The sequence below is a fragment of the Melanotaenia boesemani genome, chromosome 20 (genome assembly GCF_017639745.1).
Source record: "Melanotaenia boesemani isolate fMelBoe1 chromosome 20, fMelBoe1.pri, whole genome shotgun sequence".
Lineage (NCBI taxonomy): Eukaryota > Metazoa > Chordata > Actinopteri > Atheriniformes > Melanotaeniidae > Melanotaenia > Melanotaenia boesemani.
The window spans coordinates 2,549,372-2,572,656 of record NC_055701.1 but is presented as its reverse complement, the minus strand read 5'-3'; the positions used below and the strand labels follow the sequence as shown (position 1 = coordinate 2,572,656).

The following is a 23,285-nucleotide window of genomic DNA, read 5'->3' as shown; positions in this document are numbered from 1 at the left end:
GGGTCTGATGTTCTGTGTGGTTCTGATGTTTGCCGTGGTTCTGGGTCTGATGTTCTGTGTGGTTCTGATGTTTGCCGTGGTTCTGGGTCTGATGTTCTGTGTGGTTCTGATGTTTGCCGTGGTTCTGGGTCTGATGTTCTGTGTGGTTCTGATGTTTGCCGTGGTTCTGGGTCTGATGTTCTGTGTGGTTCTGATGTTAGCTGTGGTTCTGGGTCTGATGTTCTGTGTGGTTCTGATGTTTGCTGTGGTTCTGGGTCTGATGTTCTGTGTGGTTCTGATGTTAGCTGTGGTTCTGGGTCTGATGTTCTGTGTGGTTCTGATGTTTGCTGTGGTTCTGGGTCTGATGTTCTGTGTGGTTCTGATGTTTGCTGTGGTTCTGGGTCTGATGTTCTGTGTGGTTCTGATGTTTGCTGTGGTTCTGGGTCTGATGTTCTGTGTGGTTCTGATGTTTGCTGTGGTTCTGGGTCGTGGCTGAGCTGTTAACAAAATGTACTGGATGTTTGTTTCAATTGAAAATCAAAAATTGTGTAAAAAAAATAAATAAATAAATAAAATTGACACTTATGGCCTACATTTAATTTCATGTCTTTATTTGGATCCAGCAGCTCACCTCCTGCAGTATCTCTGTCATGAAGTTACTGACAGAGACCTAAAACACCCAAAGACCCAAGACAGCAAATCCATAGCAACAGGGTCAACTCCGTCCTTTCTTGTAGCTTAAGAATTCTCTCAGTTCTTTAGTAAAAATTACTCTCAGCAGCTTTGTGAAGAGGTTCTAGGAAGGAGCTGTTAGCTAAGAACTTTTAGTGCTGTTTAGGAGTCCTCCTAGAGGTGAGGTAAGATTCTTTGTGAATACGACCCCAGGTGATCTGTGTGGTTCTGGTTCTGATGTTCTGCGTGGTTCTGTGTTTCAGATATCCCAACCTGGACTTTGGCTGGAAGCGGTCCATTGACAGTAAGACGTTCAGCTCCTGCAGTGAGGACGGAGACGGTCAGTGTGATCACCAACAGAGCATCGGCTCAGATGGCCCCTCAGCGCCACATCCCAGCAACCCCCTCTTGCCCGAGCAGGGGCCCCCGTCAGCCCCTGTTCCTGGAGACGACTCCTGCACTCGGACCCTGACAAACGGCACTGCTGTCGTCACTGACGACGACGGCCACCAACACGAGCACCTTGACAAACCTAACGATTGCCAATACTGCCGGCCCGGCCGCTCCGGGCCGCAGGACTCTGAATCAGTACAAGTCACTACCTCAGTTACTGTGCAGGCCCCCCCCAGCTCCAGTCCTCCACAGCCCCACCTTGAATGTACACTCGGGAGGACCTCAGACCACGCCAACAAAGCTACCTCAGACTGTGAATGGGCGGCCCCAGCTCCCAGCAGCCCCGCAGCACCTTCCCCAGACCTTGGCCCCCAGGCAGGAGACTCCCCCAAGAACCTGGGGCCCAACCCTGGCCTCATCCTGCAGGCCCTGACTCTGTCGAACGCCAGCGACGGCTTCAACCTGGAGCGGCTGGAGATGCTCGGGGACTCCTTCCTGAAGCACGCCATCACCACCTACCTGTTCTGCACCTACCCCGACGCCCACGAGGGCCGACTCAGCTACATGCGCAGCAAGAAGGTGAGATGCTCAGAACTTCCAGAAACTTCTCTGGAAAACTGTTTTCACACATATGAAGCAGTGCTGATGCAGCTGCACTGAGCTCTTCATGGGCTACCTGTCGTCCAGGTGAGCAACTGTAACCTGTATCGTCTGGGGAAGAAGAAGGGTCTTCCCAGCAGGATGGTGGTGTCCATCTTCGACCCCCCCGTGAACTGGCTGCCTCCAGGATACGTGGTGAACCAGGACAAGAGCAGCGCTGACAAGGTGGACTCGGAGGAGGTTGGTGCAGCTTTCCATACTCGTACCATCGTTTTAAAGTGTGTGTCAAGCCAGGGGATTTACATTTATATCACACTTTATGTACAACACAACTGACACATCCGAAATATGAGGATTTTAAACTAACAAAAATAAATAAAGATTATTTAAAAGTAAAGTAAAATAGAGACATTAAAATAGAGTGTATGTTAAAAGAAAATCAAATAAGATTAATGAAAATATAAAAAATAATATATGTAACTAAATTAGTAGATTAAAAGAACAGAATAAGATCTGTTTATTTCTGCAACATTCACCCAGTCTGATCCTCCAGCGTTCACCAAAAATCTCCACAACTGAACCGTCTGCTGTTTATTATCCCATTTCCCGTTTCAGCTCCCATTCTGAATGATGTGAACAGAAACCTGAAATTCTTTATTGAAACTTCTACTAAAACACGGTCGTCACTGTGACTTTTGGTTCTGATTTGACGACATGAACAAAGATAAAGGAGGGTGAAAAGATTGCCAAACGCTGCTCATTCATGCACCACATCGTCTCACCTCCTGTTTATCAGTAGAGGTTGTAACAACCCACAGACCAGACTGGAATAGATGTCAAGAAGAGAATTAGAAATAGAAAAAGACAGATAAAATGCAGGAAATATGAGTTACAGCATGAGGAATTAACACTTGTTTTTATGAAAGGGGGGCAAATAGAAAAATTTTAAATTTAGAGTAAAGCAGCTGAGTTGCTGGTGTGATGGTGTAGTGATGTTATCTGTCCATCAGAGGGCAGCCTCCCCCTTCAGCTGGCTCTGAGAGCAGAACACCAACATCATCGTCTTTATGAGGCATAGAACTCAGCCCAGCTGTGGTGATGATGAGGCTGTGGTTGCCCAGGCAACAACAGGCTCAGCTGATTCATGTCTGTCCTCATGGATCAGAAATAACTGTCCTTCCTGTTTGTGTCCGTGTTCCAGAACAAAGAGGAGCCTCTGTCCAATGGCAGATCTGGGAATGACTTTGATGATGAGGATGATGAGGTTGAGGACGTGGACGAAGATGAGCTGATGTTAAAGGACGAGCCGAAGGACGAAGTCAACATGGAGGACGACCTGGAGTACTACAAGGAGCACATCAGGTTCATTGACAACATGCTGCTGGGATCCGGAGCGTTCGGGAAGAAGATCTCTCTGAGCAGCTTCCCCTCCCCCCTCAGCCCGACTCCGGGCCCCTCTCCCACCGCAGAGCCTTCGTATGAATGGAAGGCCCCTAAGAAGCCCCCCCACCCCGCTGCGGCCCACTACCCCTCAGAGCCGGCATCCAGCGGGCCGGCAACAGAGGAGTTCGACTACAGCTCATGGGACGCAATGTGCTACCTGGACCCCAGCAAGGCTGGGGAGGAAGACGACTTCGTGGTGGGTTTCTGGAACCCGTCGGAGGAGAACTGCGGAACCGAGTTGGGGAAGCAGTCCATCTCCTATGACCTGCACACGGAGCAGTGCATCGCTGACAAGAGCATCGCCGACTGCGTGGAGGCTCTGCTGGGCTGCTACCTGACCAGCTGTGGAGAACGGGCTGCCCAGATGTTTCTTTGCTCTCTGGGCCTCAAGGTGAGCCAGACCCCTGCACCCACTTAAGACGGTCCGATCTGTCAACTCATCCAGGTGTGTGACAGGTGTGTGCTTCTGTTGCTGCAGGTGTTGCCGTTGGAGAGGGGGAACCTGGGCTGTCGGAGCTCTGCGGTGGACCTGAGCTACGGTTGGCTGAAGATCCCGCCCCGCTGCATGCTGGACCATCCAGACGCACAGCGAACACTGCAACACCTCATCTCCGGCTTCGAGAACTTTGAGAAGAAGATCAACTACAGCTTTCAGAACAAGGCGTACCTGCTGCAGGCCTTCACCCATGCTTCCTACCATTACAACACCATTACAGGTCAGACCCGATTCAGGTTCCTGGGATTCTGGATTAGGACTTTCACCTCAGTTTAACTCAGTTTGGTGATAAAGAACCAGTCAGCTTAACATCAGGTATGCATGGAAGCTCAGATGGATCCACAGGTTTCTCATGCTACCCCCCAGTGGCAGCAACACGTTACAACATGCAGACGTGTTTGTGTAGCTCTAGCCAACAGTCTGCAGATCCATGTTCAGAGCTCGTCTTCATCAGTGTGACGTCAGCTGGGCTGCAGATCAAAGTAAAAAATATATTTAAACAATAACAAGTCATTTTATACATTTCTGAAATCTGATATTTGAAAAAAATCTAACGTCTGAAAATCTGTACACATACCAGTCCGTTATCGGATTTATTTCAGAGGACATACGTTGGTGGTGATGTCACTTCCTGTTATTTTCTAAATTATGGGTCAGTGATGAACATGGCAGAGCCCACAGTCGTAGCATTAGCTGCTAATGTGAGAGGCTGCTAAATAGTTCACTGGTGAACCTTTAACATCTGTGCAGTGCCGGTTGAAGGTAATGTGGAGCCCTAGGCAAACATCGACCGTGGTGCCCCCAAAACATAAATATAAAAAACAGTGAGTTTTTTTTACCTGAAATTCCAGCAGCAACACTGAGGAGTTCGTGTTTGGCCCTTCATCAGGTTTTACATTGAACTGACGACCTTTAAAAATGCATTTAAAATATGAAACTAAAAATCTCTAAATGCTCTCGCAGCTCAGTTTTATCATATGAACTATTAATATTTAAAGTAAAGCACCATGAAGATATTTTCCTGGATTGTAAAGCTACTGACGTCAGCACACACAACAAAATCAATAAATCTTAGTTGTTTGGTAATTACTTCAAATCGTCATGATGAAAAATATTGCATTTTCATTCATTATAGTCCACATTCAATCCCTCTGTAGGACTAATGACCTTGTGTAGACCAGGGCTTCCTAATCTTTTTCAGCTAGGGCCCAACTTTTCCAGTACAAAGTGGTCCAGGGCCCTTTCACATCTTAACACTGTTGTGGTTTAATTGATTTGTTTTCAGTAACTGAAGAAACTCCAGTTGTTTAACAGCTATTTATTGTTAACATTTATGTTATATGTATATGAAACTGCACATACAAGATACCCAGTAGGAGGATAATACATGGAACAAAATCAAGCTCCTGAAAAAACTCATTTAAAAGCTCAAGTCAGGCTTATAAACACAAAGTCTACTAAATATGAGATCTGAACAGCAAATAAGTAATACATAAAAAAAAAGTTCTGTCTTTTTTTTTTTGTTTTAAATACTTCTTAACCTTCGCTGCAGGCTAGCGGCTAGCTGTCAAATAACTGACACATTACCGCCAACAAGTGGTGAGAAGCTGCATTGCAACTGAGATTCTTGTGATAACAGTAAAATATATCTTGTTGATCAGATGGTTACTACATATAACTACCGACGGTTTATGGCTATTAACTACATCAATTGGGCGAAGCATGAACGTAACCTGCAGTGTGAACGTAGCCTTGCGTTAACACCTGCTGGTAGCTTTAGCTTGCAAGGTAGTGTAGAAAATCTACGCCTGTAGATTTGGCCCAGCAGATGTCGTCTAGAGGAAAGACGGGCACTGCATCTTTGCTTCTCACTTTTTCTGCATGGACCCATTTTCATCCACAGTAATAACATCCCCCAGAAAAATGGTCTTTAGTTCATTACTCATGGTATATTAAAAATCCGAATGTGGCACTGTCTTGGCGATGCAGCTATACGCATGCACAGATGTAAAAAAACAAAGTATATAAGATATTCAGATTTACATGTATGAAGACGTTGGCGTGCTGGGTGTGTTAATCCGATTTCTCATAATTGATATTGGGAGTTAAAAGGATAAAGGATACCAGATTATTCTGTTTACGTGATCACTTGAATTATCTGATAACTCCAGAAATCAGATCATTTCTTTTCAGTGTCTTTTCAGTTTCAGTATTTTGGACTCTTTAAGCTTCTGTAGATTCCAGTTCAGTTTGTGGCTCTTTTTTAAAACCACAACAGTTTTAACTTCTGTCAGAGTCAGACTCTGATATCTGTAATCTGATCTGGTCCTGGTGTTCTGGTTCTATAGTCTGGGTCTGATCAGTGTGCTCCCTCCTCAGATTGTTACCAGCGGCTGGAGTTCCTCGGTGATGCAATTCTAGACTACCTCATAACGAAGCACCTTTATGAAGACCCGCGGCAGCACTCTCCTGGGGTTCTGACGGACCTGCGCTCAGCGCTCGTCAACAACACCATCTTTGCCTCTCTGGCCGTCAAGTACGACTACCACAAGTACTTCAAGGCCATCTCGCCCGAGCTGTTCCACGTCATCGACGACTTCGTGCAGTTTCAGCTGGAGAAGAACGAGATGCAGGGCATGGACTCCGAGGTGAGTTATCCTGCAGTCAGACACTGGATCTGGGTTCTGCATTTTTTCCTGTTTCAGTAAAATCATGAGGCTGTTGAGGCCATGAGTCTGGTTCCTATTCCAGTCATATCGGGACCGAGCTGAACCTGTGTTTGGATTTAATTTGCCTGGAAATGAGAATGTTGGCACCAGAACCGGTCTGGTTCTGCCTCGGGGAGCTCCGACACAAACATGCAGCAAACAGCAGCTGAAAGAAATAAAGAAACGTCCTGCAGGACTTAGAGGAACATGACGGTGTTACATGGAGGTCAGCTGGGATTTTTTTTGTTCTTTCAGGTCAAAAAATGACCTGAAAGGACAAAAAAATTCCCCAGTGGCCTACACAGGTTAACCCTCGATGAACACATCGCTTCTGGACTTTGTTTTATTTTCTCTTTCTAATTCATTTTATTGCTTTTATTAATTCATATGGATATATTTTCTTATTACTTATTAATTATTTATTCATAATAATTGTTAATAAATATTAAATTGTATCTTGTTTTTTTTTCCATTTTTTCTTTTTTTTCTGTATTTATGTTTTTATTTAATTGTAAAAAAATTAGAGGGTTTAATCTTTTCTTTCCTAGTTCAGTACTTAAATTTGGGGACAGATAACAGGAGTAGATCTGGAATTTCTCTAGATAACCTGGAAGCAGGTCAAGAAAAGATAAATAACTTGTATCTCCAGACGCAGATTAAATGATCAGCTGTTGTCTGAAGATGATAAATGTTTTATTTATTGTTTCTGGAGGTTTCTGTGTATTAGCTGACGTCTTCCCGGTTTACCTTCTAGCTGCGACGCTCTGAGGAAGACGAGGAGAAGGAGGAAGACATCGAAGTCCCAAAGGCCATGGGAGACATCTTTGAGTCTCTGGCTGGAGCTGTTTACATGGACAGTGGGATGTCTCTGGAGACGGTGTGGCAGGTGTATTACCCAATGATGAGGCCTCTGATAGGTGAGGAGTGTTGTCATGGTAACAAGTTGTCTTTTTGTTTCTTTGCTTCATGGTTCTTCCTTCTCTTCTTTCAGAGAAATTCTCAGCCAATGTGCCGCGTTCTCCGGTCCGGGAGCTGCTGGAGATGGAGCCAGAAACTGCCAAGTTCAGGTAGGGACTCACATCGCAACCGGACCGAACCGGTTCTGTCACATCTCTGAGAATCAGGGGGGCGTTCTGGTTCTGGTGTTGGGTCACAGTCCGTTTTCTTCCTGTTTGCAGCCCTGCAGAGCGCACGTATGACGGGAAGGTGCGCGTGACGGTGGAGGTGGTCGGGAAGGGCAAGTTTAAAGGAGTCGGCCGCAGCTACAGAATCGCCAAGTCAGCGGCGGCGCGGCGAGCGCTGCGCAGCCTCAAAGCCAATCAACCTCAGGTCCAAAACAACTGAGCTCCGGTCCGAGCTCTCAGCATTAAAAGCTACGGATGCTGACGGAGAAGAAGCAGCTTCCCAACGTGGCACCGCACTCGCCTCCGATGGAACACCGAGGCGGCCGGGAAGACGGCGGACTGATCTGACATCACTTGGTTCACCTTTTGTTTTGTTTGCGCTGACACAATCTATCCTTTCTGCTTCGTGTGATCACATGACCGCTTTATTAGCAATGTGTTGGAGGTCAGGCGGCGTCTGGGTCCGTTCAGGCCATGCTCATGCTCCGTAGAGTTAGACTGAGGAAACGCTCTCCTCCACAAACTGCACGCTGGTGCCGGTGCCTGTCCCGGTCCGCGATTGGCCACCGGAGCTTCAGCCGGTCTTCACGTTGTTCTGATCTGATTTGCACTTCCATTAGAGTCTGTTAATGACGTCACATCCACACCAAAATCAGATGCGTAGCAGAGTCAATGAATATATCTGGAAAATCTGAGATGGAACTTCACATCCTGAGATAGGAATTCCAACATTCCCAGTTACTGTAATTTAAAGTAGTTTGAAGCACTTGGTTGCATGTTGTTGTAGCTCGTGTATAAACCATGACAACTGGACGGCTTCTAAATGTTGTGTGTGTGAGTGTGTGTGAGCACGGCGACGTGCTCGTGGCATTATCTCGGTGATGTGGTTCATACGTAGATCCGAGGGGAGGGAGACACCACACTGCAGATTTCCTCTGCTCCTCTCCCGCCGTTCCTACCAAAGCTGATGTGACACTATGAGGCTGAAGGTAATTCCTGAGGAAACCAGCTTCTTCTTGTTGTTAAATGTTGCTTCTCTGTCATCAGTAAGCGCTTCTTCACCTGAATACCTCAGTTAATTGCATGCATTTCTGTTTCTTTTTGTTTGGTGCTATGTTTTTGTATTAAGCTTGAACTTCTCATCTTTTTTTGCACTGTAACTATGATACCTCTTTATTTGACCTTTGGTTTGTTTGGTCATCCTGTCGCTGCAGAGAAGAGCCGCCATGTGACTCCTCCCCCTCCCACTGGATGACTGCAGGGGGCGGGGACAGGAAGTGGTTATTTTTTGTTCTGTGGGTGTTTTGGAGTATTGATGGGTGGATGAGGGTCAGGCCTGCAGAGGTAATCAGGCTGCACTCTGCTCGTCTGTGTGGCTTCTACCTCAACACACACACGCGCACACACACATACTGCATCACATGTTCAGTATTCAACACACACACACTTGTCTGTATCTCAGTGCCTTCTCTGTTTGAGGAGATCAGTGTCTTTGATCCATGAATGAATCAATCAATATGTTGAATGTTAACTATTTTTATTTTAACGTTTTCCTTTGAGCTGTTTATAGACTGTACGGTGGCCCAGAGAACTCAACACACTCGTGCACACAAGCAGCAGCAGGTGTGTGTTGACCTGTCTGACTCGATCAGATGATCCGCAGCCAAACTTCCAAACAGCCAGACTCCTCCCACACAGCCCATTCTGCTCTGATTGGTCAGTTCTAGGAGTCTGATCAGGCTCCACCCATCTTCTGATTCTAAATTTGAAACATGGTTTAATTGGCTGTGAGGTTAGGACACGCCTCCGAGCTCAGGATGTGTCTTCAATATTCATTTCCCAATGAACAATGGTCCAGTTGGTACCTTCAGGATCGGATCAGATTCCGTGTAGATTGTTTTTATTCTGACATCCAAACAGAAACCGTTCGGAATCTGTTTGAAATCTGATTTGAATTTTTTAGGAAATTTCTTTAGAATCTGTTTAGAGTTCAGACTCTGAATCAAAATGGAATCCGTTTAAATGTTTTGTTTTGTTTTTATATTTTTTTTAGGATGTCTTTTGAATGATTTCTGAATCTTACCAAATTCTTTTTGAAAACTTTACGGGATCTTTTTGGAAACAGAACAGGACCTGTTTGGAGTCTTTCTGAATGTGTTGCAGTGAAACCTGTTTCTCTTAGTTTGTAATCTCTTTAGAATCCGGTCCGAGTTAGTTCAGAATCCATTTGGAATCAAATCCGAATCCGTTTAGAATCCAAGCAAATTCTTTTTGGATTCTGATCAGGATCTATTATCATCAGAATGTTCTATTTGAAATAATTTCAGAATACATTTTACCTTTTTGGAAATCGGTTTTTAATCTCTTCTGAATAATTTCAGATTCTTTTTATGATTCATCTGGAATCTGAGTCTTTTTAGAATCTAATCATAATCAATCCAAAATCCGTTCAGAATTCCATCGGAATTCATTAAGAATCATCAGAATCTTTACAGAAGGAATCTGATCAGAATCCCTTTAGAATCTTTCAGAATTTGAATAGAACTGGTTTTAGAATCAGTATTGAATCCTGTACCACCATTTAAACATGTTTGACTTCATATAAATTTTCATTTGTAGATCAGTCGTCTGTTTGAGTGTTGAGCTCTCCGGGCCTCTGGACCGGGCCTCTGGACCTCTGGCCGGTTCTGACCCAGACTGTCAGTGTAGGTCCAGTAAAACTCCTGCAGTTGGTTTAAATTCATGATTTCAGCCAGAAGCCGAGTTGCTGCTGGTTCTTGTCTTCTTCCCTGTGTTCGGTCCTGCAGAGTGCAGTCTGTCCTTACCTCTAAGTCCGACCCGACCCGCTCTGCCACAGATGGAGTGTACCTGATTCACCTGTCACACACATAGCAGGTAGATCTAACACACTAACAGTCAGTGAGGGGGCGGGCCTATTCAGATGAGAATGTGAAGCCACGCCCACAGTGTCTCGGTGGCGGGTCGGGCCAGCGGCGGGTCGGGTCCGGCGGCGTTCTCCTGCTGGCAGATTGTTTTTCCTTCTCTCGGTGAACATGTAGCACAATGAGCTTTGCACTTGGCGCCGTACGTTACCTCAAGTCAGAGTGAAAGGGAGCGAAGATGTCTGCACGCCATGAGTTCTGGTTCTGGTTCCGGCTCCGCTGCTGTCTGGGCTGCTGCTATCACACATAAATCATACATCAGCTGACACACACTGTAAGAGATTGTCACATGACCTGCTGACTCCTCTGGTTGGAACACATGTTTCCATGTGGACCCCTGGCCCGGTTTTTACTGATGTGGGGGTTCTTTTGGACCTTCAACCTCCTGGAGCTTTTTGATGGCAGCTCAAAGGAAAAACCCACTCAGACCTGAAACTGTTCTCCACCTAGAGACCAGACAAACCTCCTCTGAGCCATGAAGCTCCAGTTACTGATCCGACCGGGTTCTGGAACTTTTCCGACCTGGTCCTGGAGCTCAGAGAAGCCCCTCATGTCATCAGGTTGTTGCAGTTATTAAAAGTCAGATTTTAGTTTAGCTTGTTTAGTTCTTGGAACCAGCCCCGTTATGTGTGTGGTTCTGGTTCTGGTTGGAGGATTGTGTCAGATGGAGACTAGTGGATATTCTGATCCACATGTTTCTGTTAGGATTTGGATCCAGATGTTTGTTAGGATTTGTGATCAGTCATGTCTGAAGAGATGTCAGAGGTTCTAAGAGGTGCCAGCGGTCGACTGACATGAAGCTCTGCAGCTCAGAGGGACTGGTTCTCTGAGTCCAGTTCTTGGTCCTTATGGTTCTGACAGAACTCCAGGCTGGGTGGTTTTTTCTATAAGAGCTGATCAGAGAACAGCTGATGATCAGCTGATGACAGCAGCAGGAGTGCAGACGGTTCCTGGACCAGCAGAACCAGCAGCGCTGACCGGGGCTCAGGGTGGGAACTTTGGGCCATCAGGAGCTGCAGCCCGACCCGTCAGGGTCAGAACAGGAAGTGAAGTCCAACATACTGTAACAGCGAGCTGCACCTTATGGATCACAGAGACCTTTAAAATTGTTTTTTTGGATTTTCTGTTCTTTGTTGTTTCTAATCGTAGCTCAGTATATCTCCAATAAAGTCACGTCTGGTCGTTCTTGGACGTCTGCGTCATGATTCATGGGACGGTCTCAACACAGGAACGTGATTTCTGGACCTACTTCTGGTCTCAAAAGAGTTTGCTGGAACAAATACTCATCATCCTCACCTATCTGAAAGATCCTGCGCTCATCTTAAAACATCTTGTAGGGCCAGGCAAATTTATTTGTACAGAACATTTTATACATAAGTTGACCCAAAGTTCTGCAGGTGACCAGAAGGAACGGACGAGAGAACACGCATAGTAAGTTTTGTATATAATATAAGCAGATGTTGATGGGAAATGCATCATCATCTTCATCATCAGTGTATTTGAGAAAATGTATTCAAAAAGGAAATATTACATATCTTTATTAAAAACCGCTGAAAATAAAGTTTTAAGACCCGATTTACCAGAACTGAGGTTTGGACCAGACTTCGGGTTTTCTGCTGGTTTGTTCCAGGTTTCAGGAGCAGAAAGACGATTGTTTCGCTTAAACTCAGGATGGAAACTGGACCTAGATGAGCTCAGAAGTCTCAGAAGCCTACATGACGTCAGCAGATCAGATCCATACTGCTCACAAAAAGTTAGGGATGTTCAGCTTTCTGTATGATGTAGAAGTAAATCTTATGTGCAGTGTAAGCTTTACAGGTGAATTTAATTTATCAACACTTCCATGTTGAAGTACTTATTTTTTTAACATGCTGTTCTCCAAGAGGATTAAAAACCAAAAGAAGTTTCTGAACCATGAATGAACAACTAAAGGTTGTAGGTAACAGTCCTCTTCATTCACATCATCAGACCTGGATGACCCCAAACACGGCATGTTGTTGAGACATGACTTTACGTTGTGGTTTACACACCTCCACCGTTGTTTTTGTTTCAATAAACTGAGATGAAGGAACGATTCTCCTTAAATGTCCGACATTCATATGTCCGTGTAGCATGAAAATTTTACATTATATCCATAAAAGTTGAATATCCCTAATTTTTTTGTGTTCAGCGTATATTTAGGACCAGAACTACTTTGAGAAAAACTCCATTACAGTAGTAAAGACTACTGACAAAAACGAGCTAGTGAGATTCTGAGCAACGGGCCCAGAGTGGAGCCTTGATGAACGCCACATCATAGTTGAGTAAATCTATAGTTAATACATGAAAAATGTAAAGAGAAATGGGTGTTTTTCTAAATGATGCTGAGCCGTCCCTTTATTCTAGATCTGTTCCCCAGGCGGTGAAAGGCTGATCTGGTTCCTGCTTTAATGTGGATGTTGGTTTTAACATTGCTGACTGAAGCTGGACTCTAATCTTTTGATGGTCATCTTTGTTTCCAAACAATGATTTAAAATTTATCTTTTTTTTTTTAGCTGAAGAAACTTCTGAAACGTCCGAGTGTTGCTTTGACTGAGACCTGAACAGAAGCTTCGTCTGGGACCAGTGTCCCCTCATGAGACCGCAATATACAGCTGAGTGTCGTCAGCATAATTATGAGACATTTGGTTTGTTTTCATGATCTGATGCTGAACAATCGGGGGCCCAGCATGGAGCCTTGGGGAGCTCCCCGTCATTCTTTAGTGAATCTAGATTTAACAACTCAAAGTACTTCCCGTCTTTCAAACCATATTTAAAGCTGTTCCGAACCGGACCGGGGATCCACATCCAGTTTTCCAGTCACTGTAATGGGATGTTCTGGTCGACTGTCAAACAAAACACTGAGAACTAGCAGAACTAAAACTGAACTTTTAGGTTCTGGTACTGGGTCTGCTGTTACCAGAGCAACAGAACCAGCAGCGCTGAACTGGGCTCAGTGTGGGAACTCTGGACGGACCTTCGGATCTCCTAAGCACTGCAGCAGGTGAGTGGACGGGTTCTGGGCTGAAGTCTGGACTCAGGATGATGTGAAGCATAATGTTTATTCCAGCCTTAAACTGGACCTGGTTCAGAGACGAACCGAGTCCTGATCCAGTTCAGTGCAGCCTGGAAGTGGAGCCCTTTCAGGTCTGTTTTCTTCTCTGCTGCTCTGAGGCTCATCAAAAGCACCCAGTATATTAGCTCCATCTGACCGACACCACAGCAGGTTTACTGGGCCCCGGGGACCAGAGCAGGACCAGGATCAGGTTTCACAGTAGACAACTGGTTTATCGGCCTAGATGAACTGCAGTTTAACGATTCACTTTGAATTAAAAGAACTAAGCTTGTTTTCTCAATCAGGAATGAAGTGACCCAGAAACATCCGTCCTGTTTGGAGTCCAGACCAGAGTTTAAACTGCTCACTGTCTTTCAGTTTCTACATGGTCATGTTTTAGTTTTAGGACTTCTGACGGATATTTACACAGAACAGAGTTTCGTGATCTCATGCTAAAGTTTTACTGTAAAAATTATGAAATGATTTATTTAAATGATTTTAGTCCCAGAAACTCCACATCACTCCCCTCAAACCGAGCTCTGGAGGCGTCGCTTCAGCCTGTAATAACTTCATAAAACATGCTGTAGCTGAATCAAACTCCATCTGTGATCAGAAGATTCTTCTGATCGGACTTCTGTCAGTCCCTCCAGGATTTTATTTTCCTTTAAAAGTTCTGGTTCTTGTTTGTTTTATTATTTTACCCTTTTCCTTGCTTAAGCACCTAAAATGTAAGTATTATTTATTATAATATGAACCCCTTAATGGTTGAATTTATTTACAATGTAAATACAAAATAAACACTATAAAATAGGGGAAAAAATAAAATGAAAAAAATTAAAGGCAGCTAAATATTAATAAATAATACAAATACTACATAAATAGTTAATCATATAAATGAAATTTTAAAAGACGAAGCGGTTTGTTGCGTGAAGGGGTTAATTAAAAATCTGATATTTCAACGTTTTTTATTGAAATAATTAGACTGGGAAGGTTTTTGTCGTCCAGCTGAGGGAAGCTGGAGATTATTCTAACAGCAAGAACAAATCACAGAAGGAAAAAATTCAGGTTCTTTTAGTATTTTCATCAGATCTGGATGTTCTAACCTCCATCACGATGAATTATATTAGACCTTCTCTCACCTGAGTTTCATGGATGTCTGGAGGTGATTTCAGAGGTTTTTAGAGATGATTTATCGATCTGCTAGTCAGATTATCGAATTCAACATGTTTTTTTTAGAATATTGTAATACTACTATGTTAATACGAAACATTGTGCGATTTTTTTGTTTTTAACAGAGAATTTTTGTGACACAGTTACAGCAACAACCAGCCACAGTGTTTTCCTTCCATGACATGATGATGGTAGCCAATCAGATGTCACGATGCTGCTGGTCCCAATGATGATGATGTAACATTTTACTAGTTTAATGTATGTTTTTGAGCACTATTCTTAATTTTATTAAATTTCATTATGCACGATTTTAGAAATTTAAACGATGTGAATTTGTCATATGGTGATTTTATCATTTTAAGATTTATTTTCATATTATGTTTATTTAATTGACTCATTATTCTCGTACGTTAGCGCTTCTCTCGGGCTCGCGCTGTATTTAGATCATTATTATGCCATTAAAACCAAATTTAATCCCTGATGCTGATCCTGTTCCTCTGATCTTCCTCTGAGGGTCTTTTGTCTCTAATCAGGAACATCTGGCTCTAACAGGCCCGTGTGATACCGGGTTCCATAGTTCAGCTTCTGTCCCGCTCAGACGTGCGCGCTCCTCAGATTCCCTCCGTGCATGTTGGCAGGATTACTTGTGAAAAATTCTCCAGGCCTGGAAAACAGCTGAAATTCCATGACTTTTCCAGGGTTTTCCCTGAGAAACGGATTGAACATGTGATGTTTGCAGACTGTAAACTGAAAGGTCAGACTGCTGGTGGGGTGTGTGTGTGTGTGTGTGGGGGGGGGGGGGGGTCTTAATGGTGACTTATTACCTGTGTTGATGATGTGCAGACTGCTGCTGTGTCACTGGAGCCATTTTTCCTGCGCTGGAAAAACAAAAGAGACCATGAATGGATATCTGGAGGGTGGTGGGAATGGGGGCAGCATTATGCTAACCCCCCCCCCCCCCCCCCCCCCCCCCCCCCCCCCCCCCCCCACACCACACCACACACACACACACTTCACTGCTCCACTCAGATTCATCACCACCCTCTGGAGAAGTTTGATTCTTGTTGGATGGGGAGCAGCAGGATGGGGTGGGAGTCCAGCTACTGATGAGGCATTACACCGTGTTAGCAAACAGGACGAGCAGCACCACCTGCACCAGTGGGGACACTCTTCTCCGTCCTTCCTCCTCTCCGTGATGAGACGCAAATATTGAAATGAGGTTTGTGCGCTGGAGGCCTCGGAGGCGGCGTGGAAGCAGCAGGAGAGGAGCTGCGTAATTAGAAACATCATTTCAGCTCCTGCTCGGCCTATTTCCATCCAGCATCACCTCGTCTGCAGGTAAATTACTCCCTGCACTCCCGCCATCACGATAATGAGCCGTGGTTAGGCCTGACACCACATCTCTTTGATTTAAGCTAAATGAGAAATATGCCATCAGTGGGAAGGGGGACTAAATCATAGAGACTTTAAATATGATATGAGCCCAGCTGAACTGGAGGGGGTGAATCACAGAGAAAAAGTGTGATATTAGGTTGGATGATGGGAAGATGCACCATCAGAGAGGTTGTGTGTGTGTGTGTGTGTGGTCACTTGTCAATTTCCACTCTTAGAAAAAGAATCTTATTAGAAAGATAATGACATAGGAAGGACACATGAGCCTGGTGTTAGCTCTGGCTCTGCAGGCCGTCGCTGCGTTTCAGCTAATTGTGAGGAAAATAAATTGTGATCTCCTCCCACAGGAGGAGTTTCATCGGATGGACTCAGCCATGATGTCAAACCTCCATTAAACAGAAATCGATCAGCACAATGAAAGGTTTCCTTCTAAAACGCTCATTAGTTTCTGTTCCACGGACAGTTTGGGAGCAGGATGGTGAATTTGAAATAAATTCCACTTTGGTTTTGATTAGTTTGGTGAAATGAAGAAACAGACGTCTCATCAGGACAAGATGATGTTTCAAAACGAGGACGAACCAATCAGACGTTTTTGTCTTTTACATAATAAATTGCAGTTCACTTCATCTAATGAATCCAGCTGTTGGAAACTTTCCAGATTCAGTTCAGTTTAGCTTTACTTGTACATCAGTTCACAACACAGTCATCTCAGTTAGTTTCACTGTAGTCCAGCAAAAGTCCAACTAAAACAAGTCCACAACAGTCCAATTTATAAATGTGTCCATATCAACTGATTCATAAAAATAATGGCCCAGCTAAGGAAACCAATGGATTGAATCAGATCTCTGTGATTCAGTTCTCCATCCTGAGCTGCACGAGGAGACAGTGGAGAAGAAAACCTCCATCTGAACCAGAACCAAGAAGGAAAACCTAGATTAGAAGCAGCAGCGTAGCCTATACTGCCCCCTGTGGTGACCCTGCACATCCGTTTATTTATTTCAGACCAGTTCATGGAAACAAGTCGGATTAATGTTGCTGTTTTCACTTTGCCACGGTATTTAAATAAAAAAAAAAGAAACTACAGATTTTCTTTCTTTTAATCAAGATGTTGACATCTCAAGCACACTTGATGGTGAAATACACACCCCTGCCGTTAAAAGCACCCTTCCAGTCAGAAATAGAAGGGGGTTTTGGTAAGGGCAGAGATTGTCATTGTTGAGTCCTTAAGGGTGAAGATGTTCGTTTCTTTTGATCTTTAGTCAGTGAATGAATATAAGTTCTTGTGGTGCTTATTTTGACACCTGTTGTTCCTGTCTGGGGCTGATTCTCCTCTTACACAAAACATCCCAACATGACATAACATCAGCTGTAGAAGAAGATTAAAGTGCAAAATAATGAGAAAATAAAAAGTGGAAAAGCCAGAAAAAGATACCACAATGACTGGGATGTTAACTAAGATGTTAAAATGCATCACCTCATTTAATAAAGTACTTAGTTGTTCAGTCAGCAGTCTGGTCTGTTGAAGAAGAAGATGCATAACGTTGTTCTGGTTTGGTTTGACACACCTGACCAGCCTCAGCTGTTTGTGAGGAACGGTCTTTCCACTCCGTTAGCCTGTGATTATCAGTCATTAGTAACTAGATACCAAAACATTAGCTTGATTGTCTGCAGGAAGAGGCAGTTTTATGAAGTGGAATGATTGGCGCGTGACCGCAGAGGTCGGAGTGTCTGTTCGGATCTGATCTGATCATGTCGGCTTGGAGTATCTGTTTACTCTGAGACCATGAGGCAGCTCAGACATCTGGAGGGTTTCTAACTACATGCAGCACATCTCCGACAAGTTATCAGTCACATTAATGATACAGAAGCCCTGGCGGAGCTCCATATGCTGTGGATGGGGCACACATCTGATCACATGAGGCTGAAGTTCTGATTGGGAGATTCTGCTGTGGAGATCAGGTGGTGAACCAGAGGTGTGATCAGCAGCTGGTTTCAGATCAGCTGAGCTGGACATGAACAGAAAATGTTGAGTCCAGTGAGGAGGAGGAAGGCCTGATGAAGACGGTTCAGCCTGGAGGTAAACCTCTGGAATCTGGACTCTGCCTGTGGTGGCGGCAGAGGCTGATGAAGCTCAGATGGAGTTATCTGTCCAGATGTTTCTGCCAGAGTCTCGGTGACATGGATCTGAGCAGAGATGAGCGGCGGCGTCTCCTCCTGCAGAGAAACTGCAGCCGTGTTGTGATTGGTAATACGCTGCAGCTGTGACCATGAAATCAGGACTTAGTGTAATTAGCCACTTTGAAGCGGAGATTTAAAACCAAAATCTTTGACAAAATACCAGAGGATCGAGTGCTACTTCAAGATAATCTGATATGCAAAACTCGGCTCTGGTATTTTCCTTCTGAATAGCGTGGCGTTGTGGTGCGGCGGGATGGAGGCTGGCTTCCATTTGGGGCGTCTGTTCATGAGCCAGGCAGGAATGCTGCGGTGAAACACCCTCATCTCTGATTTGTAGGAGAGAGCCCAGAATGACACGTGCACTTTTTGAAGGGAGAAGAAGTCTGAGACTAATATTACACTGTTATTAGGCCTTGTTTCACCCGGATTCATCTGCAGTCTTTCAAACTTGGTTGGTTTGATGCTGCAAACTCAAACTCAGAGATGAAAACAGTTTTTTAAATTTTCTGGAAGTGTCCTGTCTGAATGACTGAAGCGTTTTTTTTTTTTTGTTTTTTTTTAAGTTTGTAAAATATCACCAGTGAAAACAAGTTATTTCTGTTATGTTGTTAGTCAGCTTATTTAATACACATTTATTTAATAACAGCAGAGAATCTGAGTTTTAATTTATTCATATCAGGAAAAATCCATCTGATAGTTTGACTCTGATAACTAGTCTGACTTCACCTGTCAATCAAATCCTTTCAGCACTCATGTTTACATCATGTGACCGAAGCCACTGTAAGATGGTAAATCTTCATCAATAAATTAGAGAGAAGATACTGTAATGACCTTTAGCATGCCTGCTGGGTTGTTGTTGTTTGTGCTAGCTGTGTTAGCATGTTGGGTTGTTGTTGTTTGTGTTAGCTGTGCTAGCATGCTGGGTTGTTGTTGTTTGTGCTAGCTGTGTTAGCATGTTGGGTTGTTGTTGTTTGTGCTAGCTGTGTTAGCATGTTGGGTTGTTGTTGTTTGTGCTAGCTGTGTTAGCATGTTGGGTTGTTGTTGTTTGTGCTAGCAGTGCTAGCATGCTGGGTTGTTGTTGTTTCTGTTAGCTGTGCTAGCATGTTGGGTTGTTGTTGTTTGTGCTAGCTGTGTTAGCATGTTGGGTTGTTGTTGTTTGTGCTAGCTGTGTTAGCATGTTGGGTTGTTGTTGTTTGTGCTTGTTTGTGCTCTGAGATGGTAGATAGTGATGGTGTGTGCACACAGCACCTCCACTGTCAGACATGAGGGCCAGCTGATCCTCAGTTGAATTTATCCCCGGTTTAAACAATGTTCAGACTGGGTTTCACATTCTGATGTTGAAGCAGAAATCTTACACTGAGCTAAACATCAGTGAAGCAACTTTTACCTGTAAAATCGTTCTGGTTTGTGTTGTGTTTTAAAATCAGTTTGGATTTTGTTTGTTGGACCAGATCTTCTCTCGTTGTTCTGACTGATTACGTCGGACCGGATCTTCTCTCGTTGTTCCGACTGATGACATTGGACCGGATCTTCTCTCTTTGACCTGACCGATGATGTCGAACCAGATCTTCTCCTGTCAATCTGATCATTATGGCAGCTATTTGGTGAACATCAGAACCCACTGTTCTCCAGGTCATGATGATGAAAACTGACTTAAATTAAACCTCCACTATGGGCTCAGATGTTTCAGCTTTCACCCTCTTTTTTCCTGTTCCTGTCTCATCAAACCACACAAGCTCCACAGGAGGAGAACCATTCCACTCTTGTACAGTACCAAGACTCACACACACAGCTGTTTAATGAAGCTGTGATGTATTTACGGCTCTTTAAATCCGGCTCTAATCCCACCCTGATGGTCTCTGTAACTGTTTTCCTGGCTGCCCCCTCCCCCCACTCTGTGGATTTTACTTACTAACCTAATTTCCACTTGCTGTATGTAATTCACACCGATGTGCAGGATGGTGGGGTTCTCAAAGGAGGAGGTCCAGTGTGCGTCACCAAACGGGCACCTAGTGGGGTTCAGGGGGCAAAGGCAACAGCAGAGCTACTGTACCTGAATGGCTAACGAGGTGCTGCTGGAGCTGCGTTTTAGAGTCCAATTACATCAGAACTCAGGAGAGCCGTCGTAAACACGAAGAAAGCTCGCTGTGGTCCAAAACCATATCTGAAAGAAAACAATAATACTCCTGTACAGGATGACGTAAAGGCATTAATTCGGTTCAGAAAACATTCCGAGATTTCTGTTGGCAGAGAACGAGGTGATTTCACTTTTTATTCTCCATCATAAACAAAATGTAACACAAACCGGACCGCCATAAACGGGGCCGAGCTCGGGTTAAAGACACACAGAGAAGTTACAGTTCTCAGCCTGATGCTCAGATGTCGTCTTCATAATTAGTCCCCCCCCCCCCCCCCCCCCCGCCCGACTATTTAGCTTTTTTCTGATGAGGGTTTTTATCAATCAGTCAATCAAATTGTATTTATAAAGCTCTTTACAATAACCCTAATTGATCAAAGTGACACCACTATCGTGTCAAAGGCTGATCTGAAAAAAGGTTTTCTTTCTGGCCTTAAACAGTGGCAGGTTTGTGATGCAGCGTAACTCCGGGGCAGGGAATTTCAAAGCTTCGGCCCTGCTGCTGTAAAGGCACGATCACCCACTGTTAGCACCTGGACCTTGGGACCACCAGCAGGTGTTCAGGGGAGTGCAGGGCTCTACTGAGCTGGAGAAGGGTTAGCATGTCACATAGATAAAGAGTTGCAAGGCCGTGGCTGGAACAGAAAACAAGCTGCCGTTTGTTCTATCTGTTAGGTTAGGTAAGACCTGCAACACTGCAACACAAGTCCCTGAAGGCCCACCTGCTGGGTTAGCCGGGTCAGGAGGATCTAATGGTCCATGCTGTCAAATGCTGTAGTAAGGTTCAGCATTACCAGCAGCACAGGTTTTCTAATGTCCAAGTAAGCAGGACGTCATTCTGCATCTTTAGTCTGTGTTGCGGCATGCTCTGCATGATGGATGGATGGATCATGGATGATGGATGGATGGATCATGGATGAATGGATGGATGGATGGATGGATGGATGGATGGATGGGTGGATGGATGATGGATGGATGGATGGGTGGATGAATGGATGGATGATGGATGGATGGATCATGGATGAATGGATGGATGGAAGGATGGATGGATGGATGAATGGATGGATGGATGGATGATGGATGGATGGATGATGGATGGATGGATGGGTGGATGAATGGATGGATGGATGGATGATGGATGGATGGATGATGGATGATGGATGGATGGATGGATGATGGATGATGGATGGATGATCATGGATGAAGGATGGATGGATGGATGATGGATGGATGGATCATGGATGATGGATGGATGGATCATGGATGATGGATGATGGATGGATGGATGGATGATGGATGGATGATGGATGATGGATGGATGATGGATGGATGGATGGATGATGGATAATGGATGATGGATGAACGAATGAATGGAGGTTAGGACTTTGTTAAATGGATCTGGATCTTCACAGGAAATTCTACCACTTAACCAGGTGTGTTAAGTTCCTGGTTTCTGTGGTGTAAATCGGGGACCTGTTAAAGGTTCTGGTTCCAGCTGCTGGAATTCAGCCTCCATCCCTTTAATCTTCATCTTCTTCATCTGTTTTTTTTATGTTGAGACTGAAAATGCTGCAGTTGTTGGATTAGATAAATCAAGGTGACGTCAGTCGTGTTGAGAATAAAAAGGTTTTAATCAGGATTTTAGAAGTTTTTCTGATCAGATTGGGTCAGAACACAGTTCAGGAATGATTTCTCATCGATTTTTTCTGTTAGAGTGAAGTTGTTTTAAGTCTTTCGGTTTTCTGCCGTCTGTTATTGATCAGATTCTAGCTGCAGATTTCCCTCTGAATGGTTTTCAGACCCAAAGTTAACCAAAACCACAAAGACAAACTAAGTTTGAACCAAAGCGGCAGAAACTGACCTGATGTAAGGAAAAGGAGGAGGAGGACGGTGAAACTTTCACACCTGAGCTGTCAGAGCAGATGAGGTGGGGGGCCCTCCACACCATGTCAGCCCTGATGGGCCCGACCCTGAGAAAGCCCAGAGCCCGTCTCTGTGGACTGTTGGTGCCACTTCAGACGTGCTGTTTATTTTCACTGTTTCACAGAAGAATTTTCATTTATTTCATCCTGCGCTCATTTTTCTGGTGATGCTGAGCGTTGTTTAAGGATTCCTCCGCTCCCTGAGCAATTACCGTGTCAGGAAGACTGAGCTTAAACATCTGCAGCCCCTCCGGGAGATTTAGGTCCTCCATCAGAAAACTGCTCAAACCTCTCATCTTAATTCAGTTCAGCTTTATTTATACAGCAACAATTCACAACAAAGTCATCTCAAGACACTTTTACTGTAACAGTCTGATTCATTGTAGTCCTGTTATAATCTGGCTAAAAGAAATCCGCCATATGATCCACATCAGTCCAGTTTATAATAACTGTGTTCATATAAATGACCTGTAAGATTAGATCAAATCTTCTCTTTGATTCAATCCTCCAGCCTGAGCTGCATGAGGAGACAGTGGAGAGGAAAACTCCATCAGAACCAGAATTACGAAGAAAAACCACCAGAACCAGGAAGAAAAACCTCCATCAGAACCAGAACCAGGAAGAAAAGCCTCCATCAGAACCAGAATTATGGAGAAAAACCACCAGAACCAGGAAGAAAAACCTCCATCAGGACCAGAACCAGGAAGAAAAGCCTCCATCAGAACCAGAATTATGAAGAAAAACCACCAGAACCAGGAAGAAAAACCTCCATCAGAACCAGAATTATGACGAAAAACCACCAGAACCAGGAAGAAAAACCTCCATCAGAACCAGATCCAGGAAGAAAAGCCTCCATCAGAACCAGAATTATGAAGAAAAGCCTCCATCAGAACCAGAATTATGAAGAAAAACCACCAGAACCAGAAAGAAAAACCTCCATCAGGACCAGAACCAGGAAGGAAAACCTCCATCAGAACCAGGAAGAAAAACCTCCATCAGGACCAGAACCAGAAAGAAAAACCTCCATCAGGACCAGGAAGGAAAACCTCCATCAGG

At 44.4% G+C, this 23,285-nt stretch overlaps 1 protein-coding gene across 1 annotated transcript in view; it reads left to right on the top strand.

The window, feature by feature from the left end:
• Positions 1-11,542, top strand: part of dicer1 (dicer 1, ribonuclease type III) — a 30,897-nt gene extending 19,355 nt beyond the window's left edge. The window contains exons 22-29 of the mRNA XM_041971885.1: positions 915-1,623; positions 1,732-1,884; positions 2,846-3,478; positions 3,566-3,803; positions 5,963-6,231; positions 7,046-7,208; positions 7,283-7,358; positions 7,470-11,542. Coding sequence (XP_041827819.1) covers positions 915-1,623; positions 1,732-1,884; positions 2,846-3,478; positions 3,566-3,803; positions 5,963-6,231; positions 7,046-7,208; positions 7,283-7,358; positions 7,470-7,635 — 2,407 coding nt within the window. The 3' untranslated portion in view covers positions 7,636-11,542. The remainder of the gene's footprint in view (positions 1-914; positions 1,624-1,731; positions 1,885-2,845; positions 3,479-3,565; positions 3,804-5,962; positions 6,232-7,045; positions 7,209-7,282; positions 7,359-7,469) is intronic.
• The last annotated feature ends 11,743 nt before the right edge of the window (positions 11,543-23,285 follow it).